The sequence below is a fragment of the Hypanus sabinus genome, chromosome 20, assembly GCF_030144855.1.
Source record: "Hypanus sabinus isolate sHypSab1 chromosome 20, sHypSab1.hap1, whole genome shotgun sequence".
Taxonomy (NCBI): Eukaryota; Metazoa; Chordata; class Chondrichthyes; order Myliobatiformes; family Dasyatidae; genus Hypanus; species Hypanus sabinus.
In genome coordinates this window covers 56,938,663-56,965,166 of record NC_082725.1, presented here as the reverse complement: position 1 = coordinate 56,965,166, position 26,504 = coordinate 56,938,663, and the positions used below count along the sequence as shown (strand labels likewise).

General features: G+C 44.9%; 1 protein-coding gene across 5 annotated transcripts in view; it reads left to right on the top strand.

Annotated features, from left to right (window-relative positions):
* Positions 1–26,504, top strand: part of LOC132378560 (uncharacterized) — a 49,322-nt gene that overhangs the window by 935 nt on the left and 21,883 nt on the right. For 4 of the 5 annotated variants that reach the window (XM_059945564.1, XM_059945562.1, XM_059945563.1 and 1 more), the window contains exon 2: positions 2,602–2,923. Coding sequence is in view for 1 of the 5 variants with exons in the window: in XM_059945567.1 (XP_059801550.1) it covers positions 2,766–2,923 (158 nt within the window). In the remaining 4 variants the exon portion in view is untranslated. Of the gene's footprint in view, positions 1–2,601; positions 2,924–25,356; positions 25,677–26,504 lie in introns of those variants that run through there. The other variant, XM_059945565.1, reaches the window with a different exon arrangement.

The window sequence follows — 26,504 nt, the reverse complement described above, 5'->3', positions numbered from 1 at the left end:
AACAGATCGAGTCAGATATGTTGACAGACAGATCTAGGCACAGAAACGTAGACTGTGATGGATACGTATTCACACATAACACGTGCATAGGCTCAGGAAGTGATAAATACAGACATTGACGTGCAAACACCCTGATAAACAATGACACCGGGAAACTGACACAGCTACAGAGAAAAAACATTGCCAAGCCAGCATGCAAATATAAGCTTATTAACACAGAAAAACAGAGCTAGACATTTCTGTCCACAGAGACATGGGCAGAGACTGACAAGCACACAGGTATAAGCAGACACTACCAGACACCAACACAGAGACACTGCTCATTCTGGGATAGACGTTGAGAGACAAGCACTGCTACACAGGTACAAACATACAGAGATGGACATAAACACACAACAAACATACAGATGTAGACAGGTACACAGTAACAGAGAGACACACTGACATAGGCATGGAGATGCATGTAACTCACCACACATTAGAGTCATAAAAAAGTACAACATAGAAACAGGCCCTTCAGCCTATCTTGTCCATGCTGTTGCCTATTCCCATCAATCCACACCCCTACCATCCATGTAACTATCCAAACTTCTCTTAAACATTGAAATCAAGCTGGGATGCACCACTTGTGCTGACAGCTCCTTCCATACTCTCACAACCCTCTAAGTGAAGAAAATTCCCCTCATGTTCCTCTTAAACTTTTCACCTTTCTCCTTTAAACCATGACTACATTGTAGTCCCACCCAACCTCAGTGTCAAAAGCCTGCTAGCATTTACCCTGTTGATACTCCTCATAATTTTTTATACCTCTATCAAATCTCCCCTCAATCTTCTATGTTGCAAGGCATAAAATCCTAACCTATTCAATCTTTCCTTCTGACTCAGGTCCTCCAGTCCTTGTAACATTCTTGTAATTTTTCTCTGCACTCTTTCAACCTTATTTACATACAGACATTGACACAGAGAAATACAGAGGGACACAGGTAAACTTTAATGAACACAGAAACATAAGCAGTGTTCCCAGCAAGTGATCCCCAGTTAGTGTCACACTGTCACTGGCACAGAACCATGCATACTGACCAATACAGAGATTAATGTAAGCAGGGGTATCAAACAAGACAGAGAAGCATAGTCACACACACCCTGGATATAGGACCAGGAACACTGATACTGGCTGGTATTGATGCAGAGGCATTGAATTAATGATAGAAATCGACTACAAATATAGTGTCAGTCTGACACCATCAATTACTGACAACTGATCAAGATAGTGACACACAGATATTTTCATATGAACACTGGCTTGGTGATGCAAGTACACCAGTGACACAGTTGCATTGACACTACACCTACATTGTAACAGGCACTGACATACTGACACATCTTCAGAACCTGCATTGGAAACCAACACACAGAGACAGTCATGACAGCAATAGACAAATGCTGACAGTGCTACAATGATAGGATCCGAGAGGAATCCTGGTGGAGTTTCTGATTGAATTTTTCTCCTAGTCACATGTCATCACTTTCAGGATGTGTCCACGTGGTGTCCTTTGGCCGGGTGTCTGACTCTGTCTGTGTATACTTGTGAAGCAGTCTTCTCACAGGTTCCACAATATATCCAGCTGGAGCCACAGGGTGCACCACATTAGACTTATAATGAGGAGAAAGCAAGATATTTCTAAAAGTAAAAATTTGTAGATGCTGGAAATCTTAAATAATAATAGAAAATGACTAAAATATTCAGCAGCTTAGGCTACATCTATGTATCCCTCTCCACACTTGCTATCTGATCTGCAGGTTATTTTTAACTCCTTAGCTTTTAGTCTAATCAAGGCTTCCAATTACACAAGAACACATATAGTGTTTAACATAATATCATCAAGTTTCAGTTTTATGAAGATCATACATATGGGTAATTATGTAATTGATTTTCAGCTAAATACAAAGTCAGTTGGAACTGAGAGAAGAATATCCTGTGAGCTGCACATGCTGGTTGTTCCCATCATTCCCTCTCATTTTACTTCCATCAAATGTGTCCAGTTTTGAAAGTTGCTCTTCAACCTTCCAGCGAAGCTTATGATAAATTGTTATATAAATAGTTCCTTAGTTCCCCCTGGAATTTTAATAATTCTACGCTTAGTGTCAACATATCCCTAACTATCCAATCAGAGGGAGCAGTTTATTTCCATTTCATTGTTACCAATCACGGTATTGAGCTCTTTGTCATTATAACCTAATCTTTGATTCCATTTTCCCTTCAAAATCTTTACCCTTCCCACACATGATGCCACATTTGCAGCTATTGATTTACTTCAATCTATAGTATCAGATTTGTATCTTCCTTCCTAATCAGAGGACATACCGTCAGCAAGTTTGGTGTGTGACCAGTTTATCTCCTCTCTTCTCTGCTAAACCCATCCACTACACCCATCATCCTGGAGAGCTATAATGGCCCTGGCTTCCTTTCTCAACCATAAGCTACCTACTTAAATGCAGGACGAAGTTAAGATGGCACTGAATAGCAACTCCTTTGCTTGCATCTGCGGAAACAGCTTTACTGTATTTCTATCTTTGATATCTCTTTTTTTCCCTTTTCAGCGCATGATGGGATCTTTTGAAGATCTGACCTGGTGTTACATTCTGACTTCCGTTCTTTGCGGGAATGGGACCCACTCTCTGGGCCTCACCACCAGCCTGGAAGATGAGCACACCTTCAGGGTTCCAGGATTTCATGGCTCTGGGGACGGGCTCATTCTAGGCCGATGCCCCTGACTGAAGCGTCACAGGAGAACATGGAACATCGGGAGCAGTGGTTAGCTGCCGGGGTTGTGTGTCTGGACAGCTCCACCTTTATGGTGCCAACTTTCCAAGCGCAGAGCTCGGAAAAAGCAATGGAACAAACTTCCAACATCGTAAATCAGTGAGTTGTTTGTTATGTCTCCCCTCTTGCTTTGAAACGGGGACACCTCTTTTTCCCTTATTAGTGAGCGAGAGAGCCTGTGGTATGTTGAATTACTGGACGATGGTAGTTTTTGGGGTACTGCAAGTCTGTGACTTTATTGATGCTTTGCTGCACACTTGAGTGCTTGGTGGACGGTGCTGATGTGTTTTTGCTGCCTTGCTGCTGGTTGTGTGTGAAAAGGGAAGTTGGGTGGGGGGCTTTGGGGTTCTAATATTAACTGTGATTCAATATTTGGGACACTCTGTTTTCGTGGATGTCTGACAAGAAAAAGAATTTCAGGATGTAGATTGTATACATTTCTCTGACATTATATGCACCTATTGAAACCCATAAAGTGACTCCTGAATATTAACATAAATGAGGAACTTATAGACTTGTCACTAAAGTTGAAACTGTCCAATCAGTTCTACTACTTGTGCCATTCTGCTTGTCAAGTAACCTAATCTTTCTCTCTCTGTCTCTCTCCCCCTCTTTATCTTTTGCTATCTCTATCTTTATGTCCTTTCTTTTGTCTCTGCAATGCCTGCTTTGTTTTCCTCTATTACCTCAATCCCATTCCCATCAAGCTGCTGGCCATTCATCAGTTTTTATTGGCTTTCGTCTGACAACCCAATTCATTTCTTCTCTCCTCTTTCAAGCTACCAACTCCAAAAATGCTCTGTAACTCACTTGTCCTTGAAAACCACTGACCATTTCCTATTTTCTTTTCCTTCCCAATGTCCTTTATTGTGTATTTGACTCCCAGACCAATGATCAATCCCACATTCAATCTCAGCCACAACTCCAAAATCAAAACCACAAGTGATATTTGATGCAAAAATGGTGCACCATTCCTTGAACCTGTCTGCTACTTTAGGCATTGCCGACCAAGTCACCCTCTAAGAATAGATCTCCTCTCTTACCTCACATAGACTTTAGAACATAGGAACAGTAATGGCCCATTTGGCCCATTGAGTCTGCTTCACCATTCGATCATGCTTGATTTGTTTTCCTTCTCAGCCCTATTCTCCTGCTTCTCTCTGTAACATTTGACACCCTTACTAATCAAGAACTTATCGACCTCTGCTTTAAATATACATAATGACTTGGTCTCCACACCCATTTGTGACAATGAATTGTGCAGATTCACCATCCTCTGGCTAAAGAAAATTTTCCTCACTTCTGTTCTAAATTGATGTCCTTTTATTCTAAAGCTGTGCCCTTTGGTACTAGTCTCTCCCACTATTAAAAAGTGATCTTCATATCCATCTGACCCAGACCCTTCAATAATTGGTAGGTTTCAATGAGAACCCCTCATTCTTCTAAATTCAAGTGAGCACAGGCCCAGAGCCATCAAACGTTCCTCAAACAGTAACCTTTTCATTTGTAAGATCATTCTCCTGAACCCCCTCTGGACCATTTCTGATGCCAGCAAATCCTTTCTTAGCAAAGCTGCATACAATATTCAAATGTGGTCTAAGCAACGCTTTATAAAACTTGGTGAATGATGTTCAGGAAAGGTCTGGAGTCCTTTTCTTTAGAAAGGAGAATGCAGAATGTTAGTGTTATGGAATGTTTGAAAATATTCTTTGATAAGATAAATGTAGAGAAGGTTGGTGTGAGATTAGGTTCAGTAAAGTCTTTTTTGGGGTCATCTGAATACTTTTAAGTTCCAGGAATAGTAGCTGAGATATGGGTACCCACCTCAGATACAAAACATTCTGACTATCATTTAGTCAAGGATTGAGTATGCATGCACCTAACATACAATGCCACTATGTTTAGAAGTCAAATTGTGAAATCATTTATCAGCAGTACGAAAATTGTAGTGTTCCATTACACAGTTTAGGCGCTCTGTTAACCTCACACAACAGAAATGACATTAAGCAACATAATGACCCACACAAATCTGCAGATGCTGGAAATCCAAAGCAACACACAAAAAATGCTGGAGGGACCCAACAGGTCAGGCAGCATCTATGGAAAGGAGTAAACAGTTGACGTTTCAGGCTGACATCCTTCATTGAAGATCCACACCCCACCTGTACTATATACAGGGATGCTCAGTAGCTCTGCTTTGAGTAGTGGCTCAGTTGACTCTGAATAAAGTCCCACTTCAGTGCTTTAAGCTCAAAAACTTAGACAGATGTTTCAGTGTAGAACTGAAGAAGTGCTATGCCATCAGAGATGATGATAATGTGATGCAATATTAAGCTGAGGCTCTGTCTACTTTCTCAAAGTGATATAAAAGATTTCACCAGACTATTTGACTGTCTTAGCCAATGTTTACTGCTCAATGAATATCACAAAGAGTGATACCTAATCATTACTATATTGCTGCTTGTGGGACTTAATATGAACAAATTGTCTGCCTTGCTTCTTTTGAAATAAAGCATTTTTGAATCTCTTAAAGTTGTTAAAAGTAACACATGTATGCACGCAAACCATTTATTTACTTTATTTAAAAAAACACAAAATGCTGGCAGAACTCAGCAGACCAGACAGCATCTATGGGAGGAGGTAATAACGACGTTTCGGCCCAAAACATCATTATTACCTCCTCCCATAGATGCTATCTGGCCTGCAGAGTTCTGCCAACATTTCGTGTTTTTTATTTATTTCCAGCATCTGCAGATTCACTGGTGTTGTATTTAATTTATTTACCGGCTAGGCTTGGTTATTTCTTCTATCAAATGTAGCAGTCCTGGAGATCCATAGTTAAAAGCTATCCCTATAAACCCTGGAGAACTTAATGATGATCCACATCCTTGGACTGTTGTGATCATTGTGGTGAAGGTACTCCCATAGTGCTGTTGGGAAGAGAGTTCCAGGACTTAGACCCAGTGGTGTTGAAGAACCAACAATACTGTATATTTCCAAGTTAGAGTGGGAACCCACAAATGCTGGTGTTCCCATGCACTACCACCTTTTATCCTCTAGTGCAATTGGCGAAGCCTACGTAAGTAACTGCAGTGTATTATGTGGATGCCATATACTGTAGCCACTTTGCGCCAGTCAAAGAAGGAAATTAATGTTTAGGATGGTGGACGGGGTAACAATCAAGTGGGCTGCTTTGTCCTGGATGGAATAAACCTTCTGGAGAACTGTACTCATGCAAGAAAGTGGAGAATGCTCCACCATATTCCTGACTTGTGCCTTATAGATGGTGGACAGGCTCTGGGATATCAGGATGTAAGTAAGGATGTAAGGTTACACATCCTCTGGCTTGCTTAGGTAACTACAGTGTTTATCTGGATGTTCCAGATAAACTTCTGGTCCATATGACTGTCATATTGTTGATGGTGAGGGACATAATGATGGTAGTCCCATAGAATATCAAGGATAGATTGTTAGACTGTCACATAATGGAAGGAGTAATTACCTGGCATGATTGTCTCATGATTGTTAATTGCCACTTAGCAGCCTTTGCCTCAGTGTTGTCTAGGATTTTAGTACATGCAGATAGAGACCAATTTAGATGCTGAGAAGATAAAAAGAGAACTGAGAATTGTATGATCACCTGTGAGTATCCCCATTTCTGACTTGTGATGGATAAAGAAGTTGAAGATTATTGATCTCAGACATTATCTCAAGGATTTCCTGGGTCTGGGATGATTATTCTCCAACAACTACAACCATCTTCATTTGTACAAGTTAAGAACCCAAACATAGGTCTCTTTTTGCTATCTCGCCTATTTCACTCTCAGAGTTTGATCCAATCTCTTGAATTTATGACTACTTAATCCACTCCTATGCCTATTGACTTACGAGAGCCAAGGGGAAGATGTCCATGTGACCCTATTCAAGGGACAATCCTCTCATCCCAGGAAATAATTCAGCATTCAGTTCTACACTGCCACCTGCTTCATAATACAGATGAAATCTACACACAATGGCCTCAATGATGTTTCAGCAAAGGCTTGCACAATATCAACAATATTTCATTGCTTTAGTACTCCAATCCTCTAGCAATAATGGCCAACATAGCTGTCCCTGTCTACAAGTTACTGTTCCAGAACTCAAGAGGCAACCTGTCACAGACCCTCTCAACTTTCTCTAAAGATCTATGGAAAACAGTTTCCACAACAATACAGCGCTGGCCCGAGCCTTTTTCAAGCATGACTCTTGTAATATCTGCTATCAACAAAATTAAAGCTCATCCATTAAATAACAGAATATTTTGCCTGTTATGCTTGGATAATGGTGAAGAGTTTGAATGCTTACCTCTTCACACAGAAGTGCATTGGCTGTCGAAAGGTTACTGCTTAAAACAAAGGTTGCTGCTTTGATGTTTTTGACACTGGTTGAATTTTTGCTCAAAGTCAACAAGAGCTTGGGAAACAAGATTAAACTTCTACGTGGAGATGTGGCTTGCCTAGCTGATCTGTATGATAAAATGAACATTCTAAATATGAAGCTTCAGCGTGAGAATTTCAATATAATTCAGGCAAAATGTACAGTGTCTATTTTATCAGAAAATTGTAAATATATAAGCAAAACAGTGGGAGAAGAATGTTCTCACAGTTGCCCTGCATGGAAAGTACGGCACTCTCTTTCACAGACTTGCAAGAGTACTGCTTACACCTGCAGTCGCTGAAGAAGGATTTTCAGTATCAATTCAAGGATTTGAAGGATCTGGAAATTAACCCATTTCTTTGCAAGGTGGAAGAACAGGAAGAGAGCTTGCAAGAAGAAATGATCAAAATTCAGAATGATGAAGAAGCAAAAATGCATTTCAAAAATGTCGACTTTTGTCGGCTGTCACAACTTGAACCAAATACTTCAAATCTTGCCAAAAACCATCAAGCTCAAGGATCACATTGATATTGAAGCTGCTGCACAGTGCATAGGTACTCTTAACCCTCTGTGCACAGGGTTAAAGACAGGATCATTTTTTTCATGTTAGCATACGGTAGACATGTTTTTACTGGAAAGTATGTTGTGCCTAAGAGAGGTGTTGGCAAGTATGAAGGGGCTTTAGGGGGGCATTGAGTTGAAATAGGTTGGGAAACACTGGTCTATGTCATCAAGCTGGTAGAAAATAGTATCAAACTGAAGGATTATAACAAACAATAGACCAGAACAGCTGCATCACTGCCTGGTTCGGAAATTGCACCATCTTGGATCGCAAGACCCTGCAGTGGATAGTAAGGTCAGCTGAGAAGATCATCTTCCAGCCATTACGGACATTTACACTACACGCTGCATCCACAACAGAAACAGCATTATGAAGGACCCCATGCACCCCTCATACAATCTCTTCTCCCTCCTGCCATCTGGGAAAAGGCTCCGAAGCATTCGGGCTCTCACAACCAGACTATGTAACAGTTTCTTCCCCAAAGCTATCAGACTCCTCAATACCCAAAGCCTGGACTGACACCTTGCCCTACTGTCCAGTTTATTATTTATTGTAAAGTCTGCACTGTTTTTGTGCACTTTATGCAGTCCAGTGTAGGTCTAGTGTAGCTTTCTCTGTGTTTTTTTTATTACATAGTTCAGTCTAGTTTTTTTGTACTGTGGCATGTAACACCATGGTCCAGAAAAACGTTGTCTCATTTTTATTATGCACTGTACCAGCAGTTATGGTCGAAATGACAATAAAAGTGACTTGACTTGACTTGAACATTATCATTTTTATAAAAGATATTAAATATTTTGCAGAAAGTGAAATAAAAACCCTTTCAGGGACACCTGGAACACATGACTAATGAGTAGCCACATGTGTTGGTTCTGTGGCACTACTGACCTTTGTGCAACGTATGTTTTAACACAGCATACTGTTGCAAGTACCTCTGCAGGGTGATTAGTTGTCCAATCCATCCCACACTTTGAACTGTCTTTATAGCTGTGTCACACTTTCTCTTTGGTTCAGTGCTGTTGAACTGTACTTTTCCTTGGTTCTTATAAGTCACCTTGGCTGCCACACAGGGTGTCATGTGGTGTTACCCAGTGGTCTGCAAGGCAGCATTACTCACTGTAGACCTCAACCAGGAAAAGTCCACAGCTACCTGTAACTAGCTTAGAACTTCACCATAGTGACTGTGTCGATCATCACAACCAAGAGAGTCATAATTACTCCAACCAACAGGATCTAACAAACATCTTCAATCATTTTTAGAGTGAATAAAGTGTGTAAAGCACTGAATGTAGAACATAGAACAGTACAACGGCCCTTTGACACCAACCTATATAAGTTTACTCCATGATCATTCTAACCTTTCCCTCCTACAGTACACAGCCAATTTTTTCATATAATAATTCACATTAGATCTATAATTCAAATTTTGATGAAGTTCATCCAGTGGAGTGAAGGATTACACTGTGATCCTGTGATTGACTCAGACACCTTCAGATCTTCAGTTGAACACTCTTCCAAGTATGCACATAACTTGACAGCAACTTTTCAGTTTCAATGCACAAATAGCTGTTATTTTCATGCCAACAACCAGCCCTGAGTTCTGGGAGCCTGCGCTGCATGACAGCAATTACAGTTCAAAAATATCTCATACGGCAGCAAAGAGCTTTAAGATATTTGAAAAACATGAAAAATGCCTGGTAATGCAAGTTCATTATACCTATAGTCATCACCCCATCATAGGAAGGTTTTGGAGAGTGTGCAGAAAAGATTTCCCAGAATGCTGCCTGGATTAGAGGACATGTGCTATAAGGAGAGGGTGGACACTCTTGGGTTGTTTCTTTAGAGCAGCTGATAAAAGTTTATAAAATCATGAAAGTTATTGATAGAATATTTGGCAGTATCTTTTTCCAGGGTTGAAATGTCCAATAATGGAGAGCATGCATTTAAGATAAATGGGGATAAATTCAAAAGAAATGTGTGAAACAAGTTTTTTACACAAAGTGGTGGGTGCCTGGCATGCACTGCTAGAGTTGTTGATGGTGACAAGTACAACAGAGGTGTTTAAGAGACTTTTAGATAGGCACAGAATGGCGGGATATGGATATTGTGTAGGCAGAAAGGATTAGCTTAGGTAGGTGTTTAATTACTAGTTCAATTAGTTCTGCACAACGTCATGGCCAAAAGGCCCCTTCCTGTGCAGCACTGTTCGGTGTTCTATGTTCTGTTGCAGTTAGCAATAACTAGCATCTGATTAGATATATTGTATTTCAGTGACTGAGACTACAATGTTTATTTTCAGCAGGACATTGTTTGATGGCATTATAGCTGGAAGAAACTTACAAAGTTTGAAATTGTTGTAAATATGCTTGTAAACCCAAGTTGTAAAAAGAAAAGGGCCTCTACTGTTGCAATCTGGCTCCCAGTGGGGTTGGTCAGGCCAGCTCTGGCCATGAGTACTTGCACCATCTTTTCCCAGGAAATAATGGATCATTTAGACGTTGGGGGGAAGGAGGAGGTTTTCACGGTGGACCGCCTCAAGCCGGCCCATGTGGACCTGGCGCAACCGGCCGAGTTTCCGGCGCCTCGGCGCAGAGGCCGACCTCCCAAGCAGGTTCTGGCCCAGACTGTGGACATGGGCTTCGGCTTGCTGGAACCATAGGTCCGGGCGCTGTGTCCAGAAACCCGGCAGTTTCAACGAAACCGCATGAACAGAGGCGGCGTCGGTCATTTCTGGTCCAAAAATCGTTTGGACCGTCGGGGTCACCAATTGTAGCGGTGTGCTACACGCAGTGCTAAAATTACGACACGGAGTCGGTAACTGCAGTCGAAGGAAAAACTTTATTCGAAAACTTCAGCCTCACTTTTAAACCTCTGTCAACCGGCCCCCCATGGCGAAGAGGCTCCAAAGCTCTGTGCTCGCAAACCCCAGTAGGCTATCTAATTGTGAGTCAGTTCGGATACGCTAGGAAATGAGTCGCCACAGGATCATTTAGATGGCAGTATTGCAATGAGGGCTGGTAATTCAAGTTTCCAGGGTCTCTATTACTTTGGAAATTTGAGTTTGGAATTAACAACAATGAGCACCCATCAAAAATCTGGACTCAATCCATTGCTTTTAGTAGGACTGCGCATTACAAACTGTGTGCTTCATTCCAGTGAGGAACTTGCCCTTTAGAAGTTGGCAATGAATGTTTGTGTGTTGACCTTGTATTAAAAGACTCATTACTCTGATTGACTGCAATTATCAGAGAAGTAACAGTTTCCATGGAAATAGCAGGCGCATTTTCTCTTGGCAGGTGAGTAAGTAGAAATTCTGTTGAATTGCTTTATTATACACTAATTATTTTAAATCTCATGATCAAGTGATTCAAATCCTGCATTTGGATCTGTCTAATTAACTTAGACAAAGTGATTTTCATTGGATCGTTTGATCGTATAGACAGTGCTTTGCTACAACACTAATTGATCTGGATGTCAGTCAGCTTGGGGAATATGGCAAATTAAAAATGATGATCTGTGGTGACCTTGCCATTACCAGAGGATGAACTGGAATCTTAGAGGATAGTAACGCTTTAAATAAATTGCTCTATGACAAGGTTATACTGTGCATTATGTTTGTTTATCATGAACAATTTTTTTTATCAATTAATTGTTTACCTGGTAATTTCCTTACAAGTTACCCTGGATTTTTTGAAGCAGGATCTGTTTTCAGCAATTGTTTTCAAGATTCAAGATTGTTTAATGTCATTCCTTGCACACAAGTGCAAAGGAGAACAAAATAATTGTTGATCTGGATCTGATGCAGCACAAAAAAACACAAAAGATAACACAATAATAATGAAAAATTATATAAACATATAAGATAGCTTATATACATTGATTGTATGTCCATAAAGTAACACTACAAAAGGTGACTGGCAGGAAGTAATAAAGTAGTGGTGGAGTTAGTGGATGAAGGTGTTGATCAGTCTTACTGCTCTGGAAAGTAACTGGTTTTGAGTCTGGTGGACCTGGCGTGGATGCTCCGTAGCTTTCTCCCTGATGAAAGTAGGACAAGCAGTCCATGAACAAAGTGTTACTGACTTTTTTCCAGCACCTTTCTGTATATATGCCTTTGATGGTGAGTAGGCTGGTGCCAGTGATGTGTTGGTAGTTTGAACCACCCATTGTAGAGCCTTCCTGTGCACTGCAGTGCAGTTTCCACAAGATGCAATAATTCAGCTTGTGAGGATGCTCTCTACTGCACCTCTGTAGAATGTGTGAGTATGGATGCACAATATCCTGTTCTCTTCAGCTTTCACAAAATGGAGAGGTGTTGGTGAGCTTTCCTGACTGTGTAGGATGTGTTCTGGGACCATAAAAAGTTGTGTGTGATGTGCATCCCCCAGGAGTTTGAAACTGCTTGTAGTTTCCAGTGCTGTGCTACCAATCTAAAGGGGGAAGGGGTTCTGAGCAGTATGCGTTCTCTTGACTTTGATAACCATCCCCTTTAAAGGTTCACGGCTGTTCCACTAATTGGCAATCATGTTTTGGGTGCCAGGAATTGAATATTTAAAGAACATCTAAACTGAGCCTCAGAGCTCAGCATTAAGGCCAATCGGAGATATCATGTTAGTGTTTTGTTTTGTGCACAGTTCCCAATCCAGTTTTATTCCACGTCTCAATCCTTGCTTCAGATACTCCCGCATTTGGGTCCAATTCACCCTCTTCAAGGACTCTCGTCACAGTTCGATAGAGCTAGTATGGACCCAACGGATATCAGAGTTTTTCGTCTGCTGTGACCAGCCACAGCGAGAAGATTTCCAGACAAAGCTTGGGGATACACAACTTCCAGGTAGCTGTTTGTCTACTTTCACAAGGAGGAAGCCAGAATCGCTTGGGAAAGCCGGTCAACCGCTCTCCAGAGCCAATACATCTTTCAACCCCTGAGAGGTTCAATAGGGACCCAGGCATTTGCCACAGCTTCCTCATCCTATGCTCAATTGTATTTGAACTGCAGCTGTCCCAGTTCCCTTTGGAGCGCAGAAAAGTGGCCTTCATTATTTCTTCTGACTGGGAGAGTGCTGGACTGAGCCGCCACGTATTGAAAACAAAGCTCTGAGGTTTTCTTGGATTCGGAAGAATTCATGGCCACCACGAGGAAGATGTTCCATCACCCCGTTAGAGTCAGCCAAGCCTCAGACCATCTGATGAAGATTCGACTACACCTTCAAGTTTCAGGCCTTAGCCCAAGAGAGTGGCTAGAACAGGGAGGCCTTGGCCAATATACCGCCGTGGACTCAGAGTCAAAGTGATAGTCCGTGAGCCAGTAGGGTTGATCGGTACCACCTGAGGGGAATAATGCTCAGTGATTTTTGGCAAGGAATACATATCTAGAGTTAGAAAATATGTGATAGCTTTGCACCAGTGGTAGCTTTATGTGTTGCAAACAGAATCTTCTCTTGTAGCTTTGCTCTGTACTCGGCCTTCCTCCATTCATGGACTATGAAGCTAATGAGACTATTTCTGTTACTGACTTTGGCCAGCAAGCTCCTTCACTGCCTCACCATCTGTGTGCCTGTGATACCTTGCAACTCATGACCAGTCTCTTCACCCCATAGAGATCTTTCTCTATTTTTGATAGAGTTCTCCTTGCATGTGTCGAACACAACATCTATTCTGCTACTCTGACTGCCTTCCCTCAGAGCCATACCCAGAATTGTTGTGGCAACATCTCTGAAAGTAACTTGATCACCGTTTACTCTTTGGACCAAGTTCATTCCATCAACCACTGTAGCAGAGATTCCCGGGAGTTGCTCTTCTACTGCTACATTTTTCTGCAAGGTTGTGGCTAAAGTAGTTTTATTTGTCCTTATTTGTCCAGCAATCCTTCTGGTGTGGACAGAGCCCAGGGCAATGGTCCAAGGGGATGAAAAAGGATATCTTCCATACGTAGACTGCGTCCTTGTGCCATCAGTATGATGAGTCCAAACAAAGACCTGTGTGCTTTCAAGATGATTGCCCTCCCATTTGATTTCACTTCTCTCTTCTTAAGCATATCACTGAATGTTTTCAGCTTGTTGGATTTTAGTGGGTCATGGAATTTCTTTGCTGGTGGGTCTTCCTCTAGTCTCTCATCCTTAAAGCTTGCATAGCATTGCTTACCAATCTCGTATGCCTTCATCAGGTTGGAGGCAATGTCCTTGGGGGCTGCCTTTGCCATAGAGATGCTAATGAGGTCCCGCTTCTCTGGAAATGGGTTGACCCATTCAATTATGGGGCTAACCACAGCTGAAACTGCTTCCTCATCTTTCTGGATTCTTGGCTGCTGTAGCTCCACATTACAAAGCTCTGATTTATTGCCTTGGACCATCTCCCTTAACTGTCCCAGGAATGCACTGCAGTGCTCAGCTGTTATATAGTAATGCTTGATAGCTCCAGCATTCAGGCTGAACCGTGATGTGCCTCCAGGAGTCTGTGTGTCTTTATTCACTGTGGTTTCAATAGCCTGGTCCACAGGGATCTGCCCAAAGGGGTTGTTACTCGACAGCTGCACTGAGGCCTGTCTTGAAGGCCTCATACACAGAAGGATTCTTCTCTGGGAGATTCAACATCTGAGCAAAGTAGGGGGACAGGTACCTGGCACAATTCATCTTATCATAGGCGAAGCACAATGGGGTAATGGTTCTTATAGCATAGAAGTGTAACTCCCAGTCCCCCTCACGAGAGGCTCGCAGAAGCCCAAGTACTATGTTCTCTACCATGTCAATGTATGATCTCCAGAATGCAGATAGCTCTCCATTGTTGTGACAGAGGTGTTCCAGGAAGTCTGTCCGCAGCGTTATCAGCTCAGCTAAGAGTGAACTTTGCAGCAGATTGTTCAACTTCTGTTGGTTCAAGTCACTGGCCACATTGTTCACATGGTCTAAGAATGATTTGATCATTCCACTCCTCTCTGGAATGTTGTCCTAACCCACAGTGTGAACTCTGCCCATGTGAGTCTCATCAGTGCTTCATTGATGTACTTGTTGTTTTAAAAGAGAGTCCCCATGTGGCAAAGTTTCTTACAAGTATATTTACAGGTTAAGTCTATCAGGTGGTCGAATCTGTCACTGCGATCTACGTAGCACCGGCTGTGATTGCACAGGTGTCGTTGGTGCTTGCACCGAAGACAGAGATTGTGCTAGTTCTGGCCTAACTGGAGGTGTCAGCCCACTAGGCGTCAGTGATCCCTCACATGTGTGCGAGGCGCCTGGTATATACGCGTACGAGACACCCGGTATATGAGTGTCGTGAGGAGTCTGTGTAGGGCCTGGTGTGCGTGGTGTCACCTTGGGTACAGGGTTCATAATTACCGTGGAGTGTTCGGGGTAGTGGTCCCCTGATGCCCTTTCCCGGAGAGCGTGTGCTAGCACACAGCTCGACCAGCTATACGCCCTCCATGCACATCTTTGCCATCCAGGGGTCACCTGATTTTACCATTTCGTGAAAGCCCAGAACCTGCCGTACTCCCTGGAGGACATCAGGACGATGACCAGGGACTGCCAAGTCTGCGCTGAGTGCAAACCGCACTTCTACCGTCCTGAAAAGGCACAACTTATTAAGGCCACCCGCCCCTTTGAGCGACTGAGTGTTGACTTTAAGGGCCCCCTTCCCTCCACCGACCACAATGTCTATTTTCTCAATATTATCGACGAGTACTTGCGGTTCCCCTTTGCCATCCCCTGCCCCGACACCACTACCACGTCCATCATAAAAGCCCTGCGCCAGCTCTTCACTCTGTTCGGATATCCCTGCTATTTCCTCAGTGATAGAGGGTCCTTGTTTATGAGTGAGGAGCTGTGCCGGTACCTGCTGGCTAGGGGCATTGCTACTAGTCGGACCACGAGTTATAATCCCCGGGGAAATGGACAGGTGGAGAGGGAGAATGCCACAGTGTGGAAGGCCACACTTTTAGCCCTTAAGTCGAAAGGGTTGCCGGTCTCTCAATGCAGGAGGTCCTCCCTGAGGCACTCCACTCTATCCGCTCCCTGTTATGTACGTCCACCAATGCCACCCCTCATGAGCGCCTGTTCTCTTTTCCCAGGAAGTCTGCCTCTGGAACCACCCTACCAGCTTGGCTGACACCCCCAGGGCCAGTGCTGCTCCGGAGACATGTGAGGAGCAATAAATATTCCCCGATGGTCGAGAGGGTTCACCTTCTACATGCGAACCCCCAGTATGCCTACATGGTCTTACCTGATGGGCGGGAGGACGGTCTCCGTCTAGCAGCAGCAGACCACTACCCCGAACACTCCCCGGTAACTATGAACCCTGTATCCGAGGTGACACCACGCACACCAAGCCCTACACAGACTCCTCACGACACTCCTTTACTGGGCGTCTCGTACCAAGAGTTCCGCATGCTGTTCCGTTGTGAGAGTTTTGCAGTCACAAGTTCGGACGAGTATCTGTAGGGCTCGGAGAAACTCGGCGCTCGACTCTGCAGGCTGCTGCCATCGCGTAGCTAAGTGATGTCTTGCGTAGACGGTGTTCACCAGTCGCAGGTACTGTCTTTTGAGGGCGTCCAGTGCCCCTTTGTAGGTCGGCAGGCCCCTGATAAGTGAGTAAACTTTCGGGGTGACCCTCAAGAGGAGAATTCGGTGCATAACAGTGGGTTCAGTTGCACTAACCTCCTCCAATTATGATTGGAAGCATGCAAGCCAGAGTTCAAAGGCAAGAGCTGCTTCAGGGGCTTGGGGGTCCAAATCCAATCTTTCCGGACGTAAAACGCTTTCCATGTTTTAAAACTTCCAGTCAATAAAATTGATGCACCATCAATAACTCTCTCTGAGACGTAAGGGTGAGATATCGGCTTTTATTGATTGGAGAAGGAACAAGCAGTGGTTACATACTACATCCTGGAGACAGAGAGGCTGGGCTCAGACCTCAATCGCCTTTATACCGGGGTCTGTGGGAGGAGCCACAGGAGCAGTCAGCAGGGGGCGTGTCCAGACAGGTATATGTGGTTCACCACACCTGGACACAGTGTTCCCTGGTTGGGAGAGGCTGTAGGCCCACACATGCATCTACTACATATACTTCCAGTTCTTGGTCCTCACCAACTGATCTCTGCTTTAGTTTCTCAATGTGTAGAAGCTCAGCTCTTAGCAGATGTGGTCCATAGACATTGTCCTGTACCACAATGCCATTGACTCTATGTGATGTACCCTTTCCAGTGAGAGTTTCCTCAAGTCTATCGATATTGTCCCATGCAAGATTGGTGAAGACATGAGGCTTGATGGAGGCTGGAAGTACAACTCTCTGGTTGGAGGCTGTTGCTAGCTTTTGGAGACACAGAGCAGTGTTGTTCTCTTCAAGTTGGGAGTAAGAATCCCCATGCCCAAGCCTGTTCAGTGTTTGGATGACCTCAGTGTTACCCGTCAGTGTTTTTACTGCGTAAGGAAGTAGAAGGTGCTCTGGTGGTTTATGTTGACCACATGTCACAGCATAGATCATGTCCTGACTAAATGACTGAACCAGAGCAGTCACCCACTGTGTTTGAGTCTTGGTGTCAGGATTTCCAGTGAGCAATCCAACAAGAAGCCGCTCTATTTGATCAGGTATGGAGGCATGAGCACTATCTTTCACATCAGATGGATGGAATGGCCAGGGAGTCACAGTCACCTCCTGTCTAATGATTGATCTGATACATGATGAAGTCTGATCTATGATCTTGTCGAAACTGGTTGCCTTGGCCCTCCAAATAGAAAGCTACCACCCCTGCAATGCTATCATATTTTCTAGCACTAGGGGTGTATACCTTGCCAAAAATCACTATAAGAACTATTCCCCCTGGTGGCCCACATTTGGGGTCCTGGCTCACGGACTATGAAGAACCTCCTCGCCTTGGGAGAGCCAACAGAGGACTTTGCAAGTTCCGATCGCTTAGTCCATTCATCCTGATAGTTGCCTGGCATTGTGTAAGTGGGACTACATCAAGATGTCAAAGAGGGCTAGTCTGGCCTGACCCCCCCCCCCCCCTCCACACACAATCTCAGACCGTGACCAGCCCGTCTCCTGCTGAGTTCATGCAAATCAGCCGCATAAGAATCTCTGCTGATGGGAGGTTCTGGCGTTTGAGTTGGAGTTGCTGCTGTTACTGCGGGCAAACCAGGCATCTCCGGCTGAATGACTGAAACTGTAGCTATCGGGAGAAATGTTAAGACTGTCTGGTGTCAGGAGGACTGTGACGGTAGCAGCCACAACCCCCAACCTCAGATTTTGGTGTCGCAGTGATGGAAGAGATCTATGAACCGACAAGAGGTGAATTTTTTTGGACTCTGGGGCAACTGGAAATTTCCTGGACTTGAGGACCACCCCCCGTCTCAACATACAGCTGCAGGAGTTGAGCCAGCCCATTCACACAAATGTCTTGGACAGCCATCCACTTGCTTTGAGGCAGATCTGGCAGCGGACATTCCTCACGTGGATGAGGATAGAGGATCACACAGAGGACATTAGTTTCTATATAACTGAGTCTTCATGGGCACCTTTGGCTGTCCCAGTATAACCCTTCTGTGAACAGGAAGGAAGGGAGGATCATTGCATGATCCAGTCATGCAAAGAAGGTAAACACGAGGAAATCTACAGGTGCTAGAAATTCAAGCAACACACACAAAATGCTGGTGGAACGCAGCAGGCCAGGCAGCATCTATAGGGAGAAGCGCTGTCGACGTTTCAGACCGAGACCCTTCGACAGGACTAACTGAAAGGAAAAATAGTAAGAGATTTGAAAGTAGGAGGGGGAGGGGAAAATGTGAAATGATAGGAGAAGACCAGAAGGGGTGGGGTGAAGCTGAGAGCCAGAAAGGTGATTGGCGAAAGGGATACAGAGCTAGAGAAGGGAAAGGATCATGGGACGGGAGGCCTAGGGAGAAAGGGGGAGGGGAGCACCAGAGGGAGATGGGGAACAGGCAGAGTGATGGGCAGAAAGAGAGAAAAACTAAATATATCAGGGAAGGGGTAAGAAGGGGAGGAGGGACATTAACGGAAGTTAGAGAAGTCAATGTTCATGCCATCAGGTTGGAGGCTACCCAGCCGGTATATAAGGTGTTGTTCCTCCAACCTGAGTGTGGCTTCATCTTGACAGTAGAGGAGGCCATGGATAGACATATCAGAATGGGAATGGGACATAGAATTAAAATATGTGGCCACTGGGAGATCCTGCTTTCTCTGGCGGACCAAGCGTAGGTGCTCAGCGAAACGGTCTCCCAGTCTGCGTCGGGTCTCACCAATATACAAAAGGTCACACTGGGAGCACTAGACGCAGTATACCACACCAGCCGACTCACAGGTGAAGTGTCACCTCATCTGGAAGGACTGTCTGGGGCCCTGAATGGTGGTGAGGGAGGAAGTGTAAGGGCAGGTGTAGCACTTGTTCCGCTTACAAGGATAAGTGCCAGGAGGGAGATCGGTGGGAAGGGATGGGGTGGGATGAATGGACAAGGGAGTCACGTAGGGAGCGATCCCTGCGGAAAGCAGAAAAGGGCTGGGAGGGAAAGATGTGCTTGGTAGTGAGATCCCGTTGGAGGTGGCGGAAGTTACAGAGAATTATACGTTGGATCCGGAGGCTGGTGGGGTGGTAGGTGAGGACAAGGGGAACCCTATCCCGAGTGGGGTGGTAGGCGGATGGGGTGAGGGCAGATGTGCGGGAAATGGGAGAGATGCGTTTGAGAGCAGAGTTGATGGTGGAAGAAGGGAAGCCCCTTTGTTTAAAAAAGGAAGAAATCTCCTTCGTCCTGGAATGAAAAGCCTCATCCTGAGAGCAGATGCAGCAGAGACAGAGGAATTGTGAGAAGGGGATAGCATTTTTGCAAGAGACAGGGTGGGAAGAGGAATAGTCCAGGTAACTGAGAGTCTGTGAGAGATTCCCATTCTGATATGTCTATCCATGGCTTCCTCTACTTTCAAGATGAAGCCACACTCAGGTTGGAGGAACAACACCTTTTATGCTGGCTGGGTACCCTCCAACCTGATGGCATGAACATTGACTTCTCTAACTTCCGTTAATGCCCCTCCTCCACTTCTTACCCCATCCCTGATATATTTAGATTTTTTTCTCTCTCTGCCTGCTCACCATCTCCCTCTGGTGCTCCACTCCCCCTTTCTTTCTCCCTAGGCCTCCCGTCCCATGATCCTTTCCCTTCTCCAGCTCTGTATCACTTTCGCTAATCACCTTTCTGGCTCTCAGCTTCACCCCACCCCCTGCGGTCTTCTCCTATCATTTCGCATTTCCCCCTCCCCCCACAACTTTCAAATGTCTTACTATCTTTCCTTTCAGTTAGTCCTGACGAAGGGTCTCAGTCCAAAATGTTGACAGTGCTTCTCCCTATAGATGCTGCCCGGCCTGCTGCATTCCACCAGCATTTTGTGTGTGATGCAAAGAAGGTATGCTTTTTCAGCTTGGTGTTCCAACCAACTAAGACCAGTGGCCAAAGAGGGTACAGATTTGTGTTCGAGGTAACCAGGAGCCTTCAGGAAACACAGTCCAGCCTTCAAGGGCAGACATGCCGGACCCAGCCATAGGCCCATGCTAGTCCAGACCCTATCCTGTCAGTGGATGTGGGGGAGAGCTGAAACTAGATTTCAAGATCAGGAGCAAACCAAGGAGGTGCCCAAGCAGTCTGGAAATCTAGCTCCCAAGCCAAGCTCCCCAGTTGCCAGGAGGGCTCCAAAACAGAGACCCTTGGAGCCTAGTCCCAGGGGCACAAAGACAATTTGTTGTGCCTCACTGCCAATGTCTGAGGCTACAGACAAGGATTTGGACTGTGATTTGAGACTCTGGGGTCTGCTGAATCATGCCCCTCTACCCGATGACCTCCAGGTCATACTCAGAAGGTTCAGAGGTGATTGCAGCACCCAAGCTGGTAGAAATCCCTTCCAACTACAAGCATTTGGAAGAGGTCTACGACTTTGCAATAGATCTACTGCCTGGAATTTGTCCTCTGCCAGGTCGATTATATGTGCTCTTGAGCCCAGAGAGAAGTGCTATGGAGGAGTATTTAAAGGAGGCTCTTTCCCTGGGATTCATTCGGCCCTCCACCTCTCCAGCCAGAGCTGGTTACTTCTTCAGACAGAAAAGAGATGGGAGCCTGTGGCCAGGAATTGGTTATAGAGGGCTGAATCACATAATGGTCAAGAATCGTTACCCTCTTCCACTCTGAACATTGCATTTAAGATTCTCCAAGGGGAAAAAGCATTTCCGAAACTAGACAAGCAGAGTGCGTACAATCTAGTTCAGATAAAGGGGGGTGACGAGTGGAAGACGACATTCAATACACCGACAAGGCACTGAGTAACTGGTTGTACCCTCCAGCTGTGAACAGTTTTCCAGGCCTTCATAACGATGTGTTCTGGGATGCTCTTCATAAGTAAGCCTCCATCTACTTGGACGACATCCTAGTTTTCTCAGTCCATGTCGCTCACATCAGGGATGGCCTAAAGGGGCTTCTTGATCATAGACCGAATTTCATGTAACCACTTTCTTTTTTTGCGTTTCATCATCTTTAATGGCAATCTCAAGATGGACTTCAGTTAGACACAGGCAGTCAGAGATTGGCCACAACCATCCAGAGTGAAACAAGTCCAGTGGCTCCTGGGATTTGCCAACCTTTACCAGAAGTTTATCAGAAACTTCAGCTCAGTGGCATCTCCGCTGACAGAACTATCCAAGAGATCCACGGACACTTTTGTTTGGACTAGTGAAGCGGAGGCTGCTTTTGTAGAGCTCAAACAGCATTTCATGATTGCTCCCATTCTGGTTGCATCTAATCCAGACCTTCCCTTCATCGTGGAGATGGATGCCTCACACATCAGAGTGGGTGCAGTGTTTTCCCAACAGACACTTTCAGACAATAAACTGCACCCATGTGCATTTCTTTTTCAGGCAGCTATTCCCAGCAGAGGTGAACAGCGACATTGAAATAGCTGCTTGCGGTTAACTTGGCTCTGGAAACATGCCCTCACTGGTTTGAGGGAGCCAAGAACCTTTTTATCGTATAGGCAGACCACAAGAACCTGGCTTGTATTCAGGAGGCCAAGAGATTGAATTCCAAGCAGTCTCTTTTCTTTAACCATTTTACTTTTGTCCTGATCTATTGATCAGGGACAAAAACCAGAAGCTAGATGCCTTGACCCATCAGTTCAACAGAACTGAATGGGAGGAGAAACCTACCACCATTTTGCTCCAAGCCTAAGTGATGGCACCAATTCTTTGGGGAATTGGCACAATTGTTAGCAAGGCCCAGGTGCCAGGGGAGATTCCTAAGACCAGCCCTTCATGTCAGTTGTTCGTTCCTAGTCCCAACTGGTCTCAGGTTCTTCAATGTGGGCACACATTGAGAATGACTGCTCACCCAGAGATTGCCAGCACTCTCAAGTTCATCAAGAGTAGATACTTGTGGCCTGGAATGGTGAGGGAGGTCCATCAATATGTGCTGGAATGCGAGGTATGTGCCAGAACAAGGAGCCTTGAACCCAACCTTAAGGATTCCTTCACCCTCTGCCTGTTCTGGACAGACCATGCACGCACATCTCCATGGACTTTGTCATGGGTCTTACTCCTTCCAGGGGGAAATCGTTATCATAATTTTGGATCATTTTTGCAAGGCCTGTAAATTCATCACATTGGACAGGCTACCAGCTGCAGTGGAGATGGCCGAAATTGTCCTTCAGGATCTATGGTTTTCCAGTGGATATTGTGTCAGTGTGTGGTCTGCAATTCACGTCATGTTTTTGGAAGGTGTTCTGTAAGCTGATTGGGGCAACAGTGAGTCTTTCTGCTGGGTTTCACTCATAGTCCAACAGCCAGACAGAACGAGTGAATCAAGATTTGGAATGAGCCTTAAGGTGCCTGGTTACTGAAACTCCGAAGGAGTAGTGTGACCATATGATGTGGGCAGAAGTCGCCCATAACACTTTATGGCATTTGGTGCCCCTTTTGAATGCCAATTTGGGTATTCTCTGCTACTCTTCCCTGAGCCGGAGACTGAGGTTGGAGTTCCTGCAACTGAAGATCTCATCTGACGCTGCAAGGAGAAATGGACTAGGGCAAAGTAGGTTTTATTAGCTTCCACCCGGACGGTTGAAATAGAGGCTACCACAAGAGAAAACGGGGACCAGTTTTGCAGCCTAGGCAATAGGTCGGGCTGTCAACACAGGATTTGTCTGTCTGAGTGGAGTCCAGGAATTTGGCATCCAGGATTCTCAGGAAAGTAAACACGGTGGCTTGCACTTTTCAGCTCTCCAAGACCCTCAAGATCAATTGCACTTCTCACATTTCCAAATTAAAACCTGTGAACACCAGCCTTTTGGCCCCATCATCAGTTCTGCTGCCACCCAGGTTTGTTGATAGGGAACAGGTCTTCACCATGAGGAGGGGTTTGGAGGTTCCTCATGGACTGGGAAGGATTCGGACCTGAGGAATGGTGCTGGGTTCCTGTAAGGGACATCTTGTATCTGGCTTTCATCCATGACTACGATTATCATCTCTCCGAGCAGCCAGGGCCATCAGGAATCAGCCATGGGGGACGGAATCCTGTTATGCCACACACCAGCTGTGCCAGCTTCCAGGGTTTAGACACTCTAACTCTCTGGAATATCGATATCTGGCACAGCCCTTTAAAGATTCAGACTGTCCCACTAATTGGTAATCATGGTATGGGCACCATGAATTGAGTATTTATAGAGCACCTGAACAGAGCCTTAGGGCTCAATTATAAGCCCAACCAAAGATATCATCTAGCATTTTCTTTTCTGCTCAGTTCTCAACCAGTTTTATTCCATGTCTCAATCCTACCCTCAAATTCTCCAGCATTTGGGTCCAGACCATCACCATCAAGCACTCCCGTCACAGATGGAGAGGGAATGACATAAGAAACTGGGAGGTGATATTTGGGAGAGGTAAGGGACTGAAGGAGGAATAGGAATCCAATAGGAGAGAATAGTGCACCATGAAAGAAAGGGAAGGAGGATGAGCACTAGAGGGAGGTGATGGGCAGGTCAAGAGAGAGAGGTGAGATGGTAACCAGAATGGGGAATGGAAAAAGCAAAGGGAAGGTGGAGAAATTACCAGAAGTTAGAGAAATCAATGTTCATGCTATCTGGTTAGAAGCTACCCACTTGGAATATGAGGTGTTGCTCCTCCAACCTGAGTGTAGCCTCATCGTGACAGCAGAGGCGGCCATGGACCAGCATGTTGGAATGGATGGCATTGTGGCTGACTGAAAATGAGTCACACAGAGGTTGTAACTGAGAAATGTAAACATCTTTATTTACCGTAGATCTCTAAGAAATAGAGTCCAGCAGAATCCAAGAGAATCTCACTCTCCTGACAGAATGTTTTATACTTCAAGACACTTCTCCATGGATTGTCACCTTGTTGTGATGGAGAAGCTTGTGTGGTCCTGAGATCCCAAGAGCGATGCCATCTGGAGCTATGCTCCTGGTAGGGTCACCCATGGCAATGTCAAGGGTGAGGTCCCTGATGAAGAACAATCCAACCAAGACCTCAACGGTGGAGCAAGTGGATGAAATTACTTCGAACTCAATGGCTGTGAAGGCGGATAAAGGCTGCAACAAATCCATCAGCTCCAATTGTCGTGGTTTCCATGCCATTGGAATCGGTTGGTTGATTTGTGAAGTATCCTGTGCTTCTTGGAGTACAACATCAAGTACACATTATACAAATACATGCACAGGTGTTTTCGCTCTGTGATAGATCAACGGAATGAAGACCGTCATCCTCGACCTCAAAGGATAGCCACGACAACAATGATGACTTCACGACAAAGATAACAATAAACAATTAACTTGCAGTTTCAGTTGCCATAACAACCAACTTAAATTTAACATTTTGAATATAGGCAAATTTATAGAATTGTATATTACAATTGTAGCACATCCTGAACTCTTTGAGTGGGGGCTGTTCCAAAAGCCTCTGAGTACAAACTGCAGACAACTAAAGTATATCCCTTTCTGTTAGTGTTGAAGGATGGCTTCATGAACATGAAACTAGAAGGTTGACTGACAAAGCAGATCTGTCCTGAATGGTGAATGGCAGGGATACACCTTTAACAATGGATAACCAATCACTGGAGTGTTCATCTATTGTTTCTCTATGTAACTTCAATGGGACTGAGAACATCTCATACCCAGTGATTGGTTTCGCTAGTCAGAGCATCAGTTGGAAGTGAAATTGTGTTTATGAGATTCTGCAGGTGCCAGAAATCACAAAATGCTGGAGGGACTCAGAAGGTCAGGCAGTATCTTATGGGAAGGAATAAACAGCCACTGTTTTGGACCAAGACCCTTCATCAGGACTGGAAAGAAAGTGGGAAGAAGCCAGAAGAAGGTGAGCAAAGGGAAGGAGTACAAGCTGGAATGTGATTGGTGGAGCCAGGTGAGGAGGAAAGTTTCTGGATGGGGGAGGGGGGGATGAAGTGAGAAGCTGGGAGGCAATAGGTGGAATATGTTTAGAGCTGAAGAAGGAGGAATCTGATGGAAGAATAGAGTGGACCTTTGGAGAAAGGGAGGTGTTAGGCAGGTAAAGCAAAGAGAAGGGATAAGAGGGGAGCAGGAATGGTGAATATTAAAGGAGAGGGGGAGAGGAAAAATTACCAGAAGTTGGAGAAATTTGGAAGTTAGATTGTGTACACATTTTATTTGCTGAAGACTGGTTCTCATTTTAGTTAATCCACAATAATACTATCCAACACTATTCACCTTCCAAACAATGATCCCTAACAGGTGGTCATCAGGAAATCCTATCCTTGGAGGCTGATGGAGCCATGGCACTGAACACTCAACCAATGTAGAAAAGACCATACTGGAGCACCAGATACAGTAGATAACCTGGTAAGACTCACAGCTGAAGTGTCACCTCACCTGGACAGACTATTTGGGGCCCTAACTGGCAGTGAGAGAGGAGGTGTAGTGGCTAGGTGTAGCTTATGGTGCAGGGAAAAGTGTCAGGAGGAACATCAGTGGGAAGGTAGCATGTTGAAAATTTCCAGTTAAAGATGGTGCCAGTGAAACACAGCGACTTACTAGCAGTAAACACAACTATTAACTACTTTATTACAGTCACTTTTTCTTCAAAGTGATCACTGCACTAAATAGCCTGTAACTGAGATGAGATTTTGAATGATGTGCGACCTGGTATTTTTGTGGTGTGAGCTGAAGGAGCAGGACACTTACAGTGTGGTCTGGAGGTCGAATCGAGGTGGCGGGGCCTGGCCATAGAGCAGGGAACGAGCCAATGTTTGGCCATTGCTGGAGTGGGCCTAGAGGCAATTGAAAGTGGCAGAACTGAGGCGAAGCAGAGTTGAGGCAGCGGGGCCTGGGCCCAAGAACAAGGAAGGCCCTGCTACTTGGCCAATTTAAGCCCTGGGCCAGATTGGAAAGGTTGGGCTCGGGCCAAATCGAATCGGCAGGGCACAGGTCTGAGAGTGAAGAATGATCCGGTTTGGCTGATTTAAGCACCAGGCCAGATTGAAAGGTCAGGGTGATGGGGCCAGAGGTGAGAGATGGGCCGATGTTCAGCTCACTGCTCCGGGAGGTTCATTCATCTCTCTGCTGAAATGAGGCTGTGGGCTGCAACTGACAGGCTCCTGGATTGGGTGTGACTGGCTTCATGGCTGTGGACTCACTTTGTGAATATAATGTACATAATTATTTCATAAA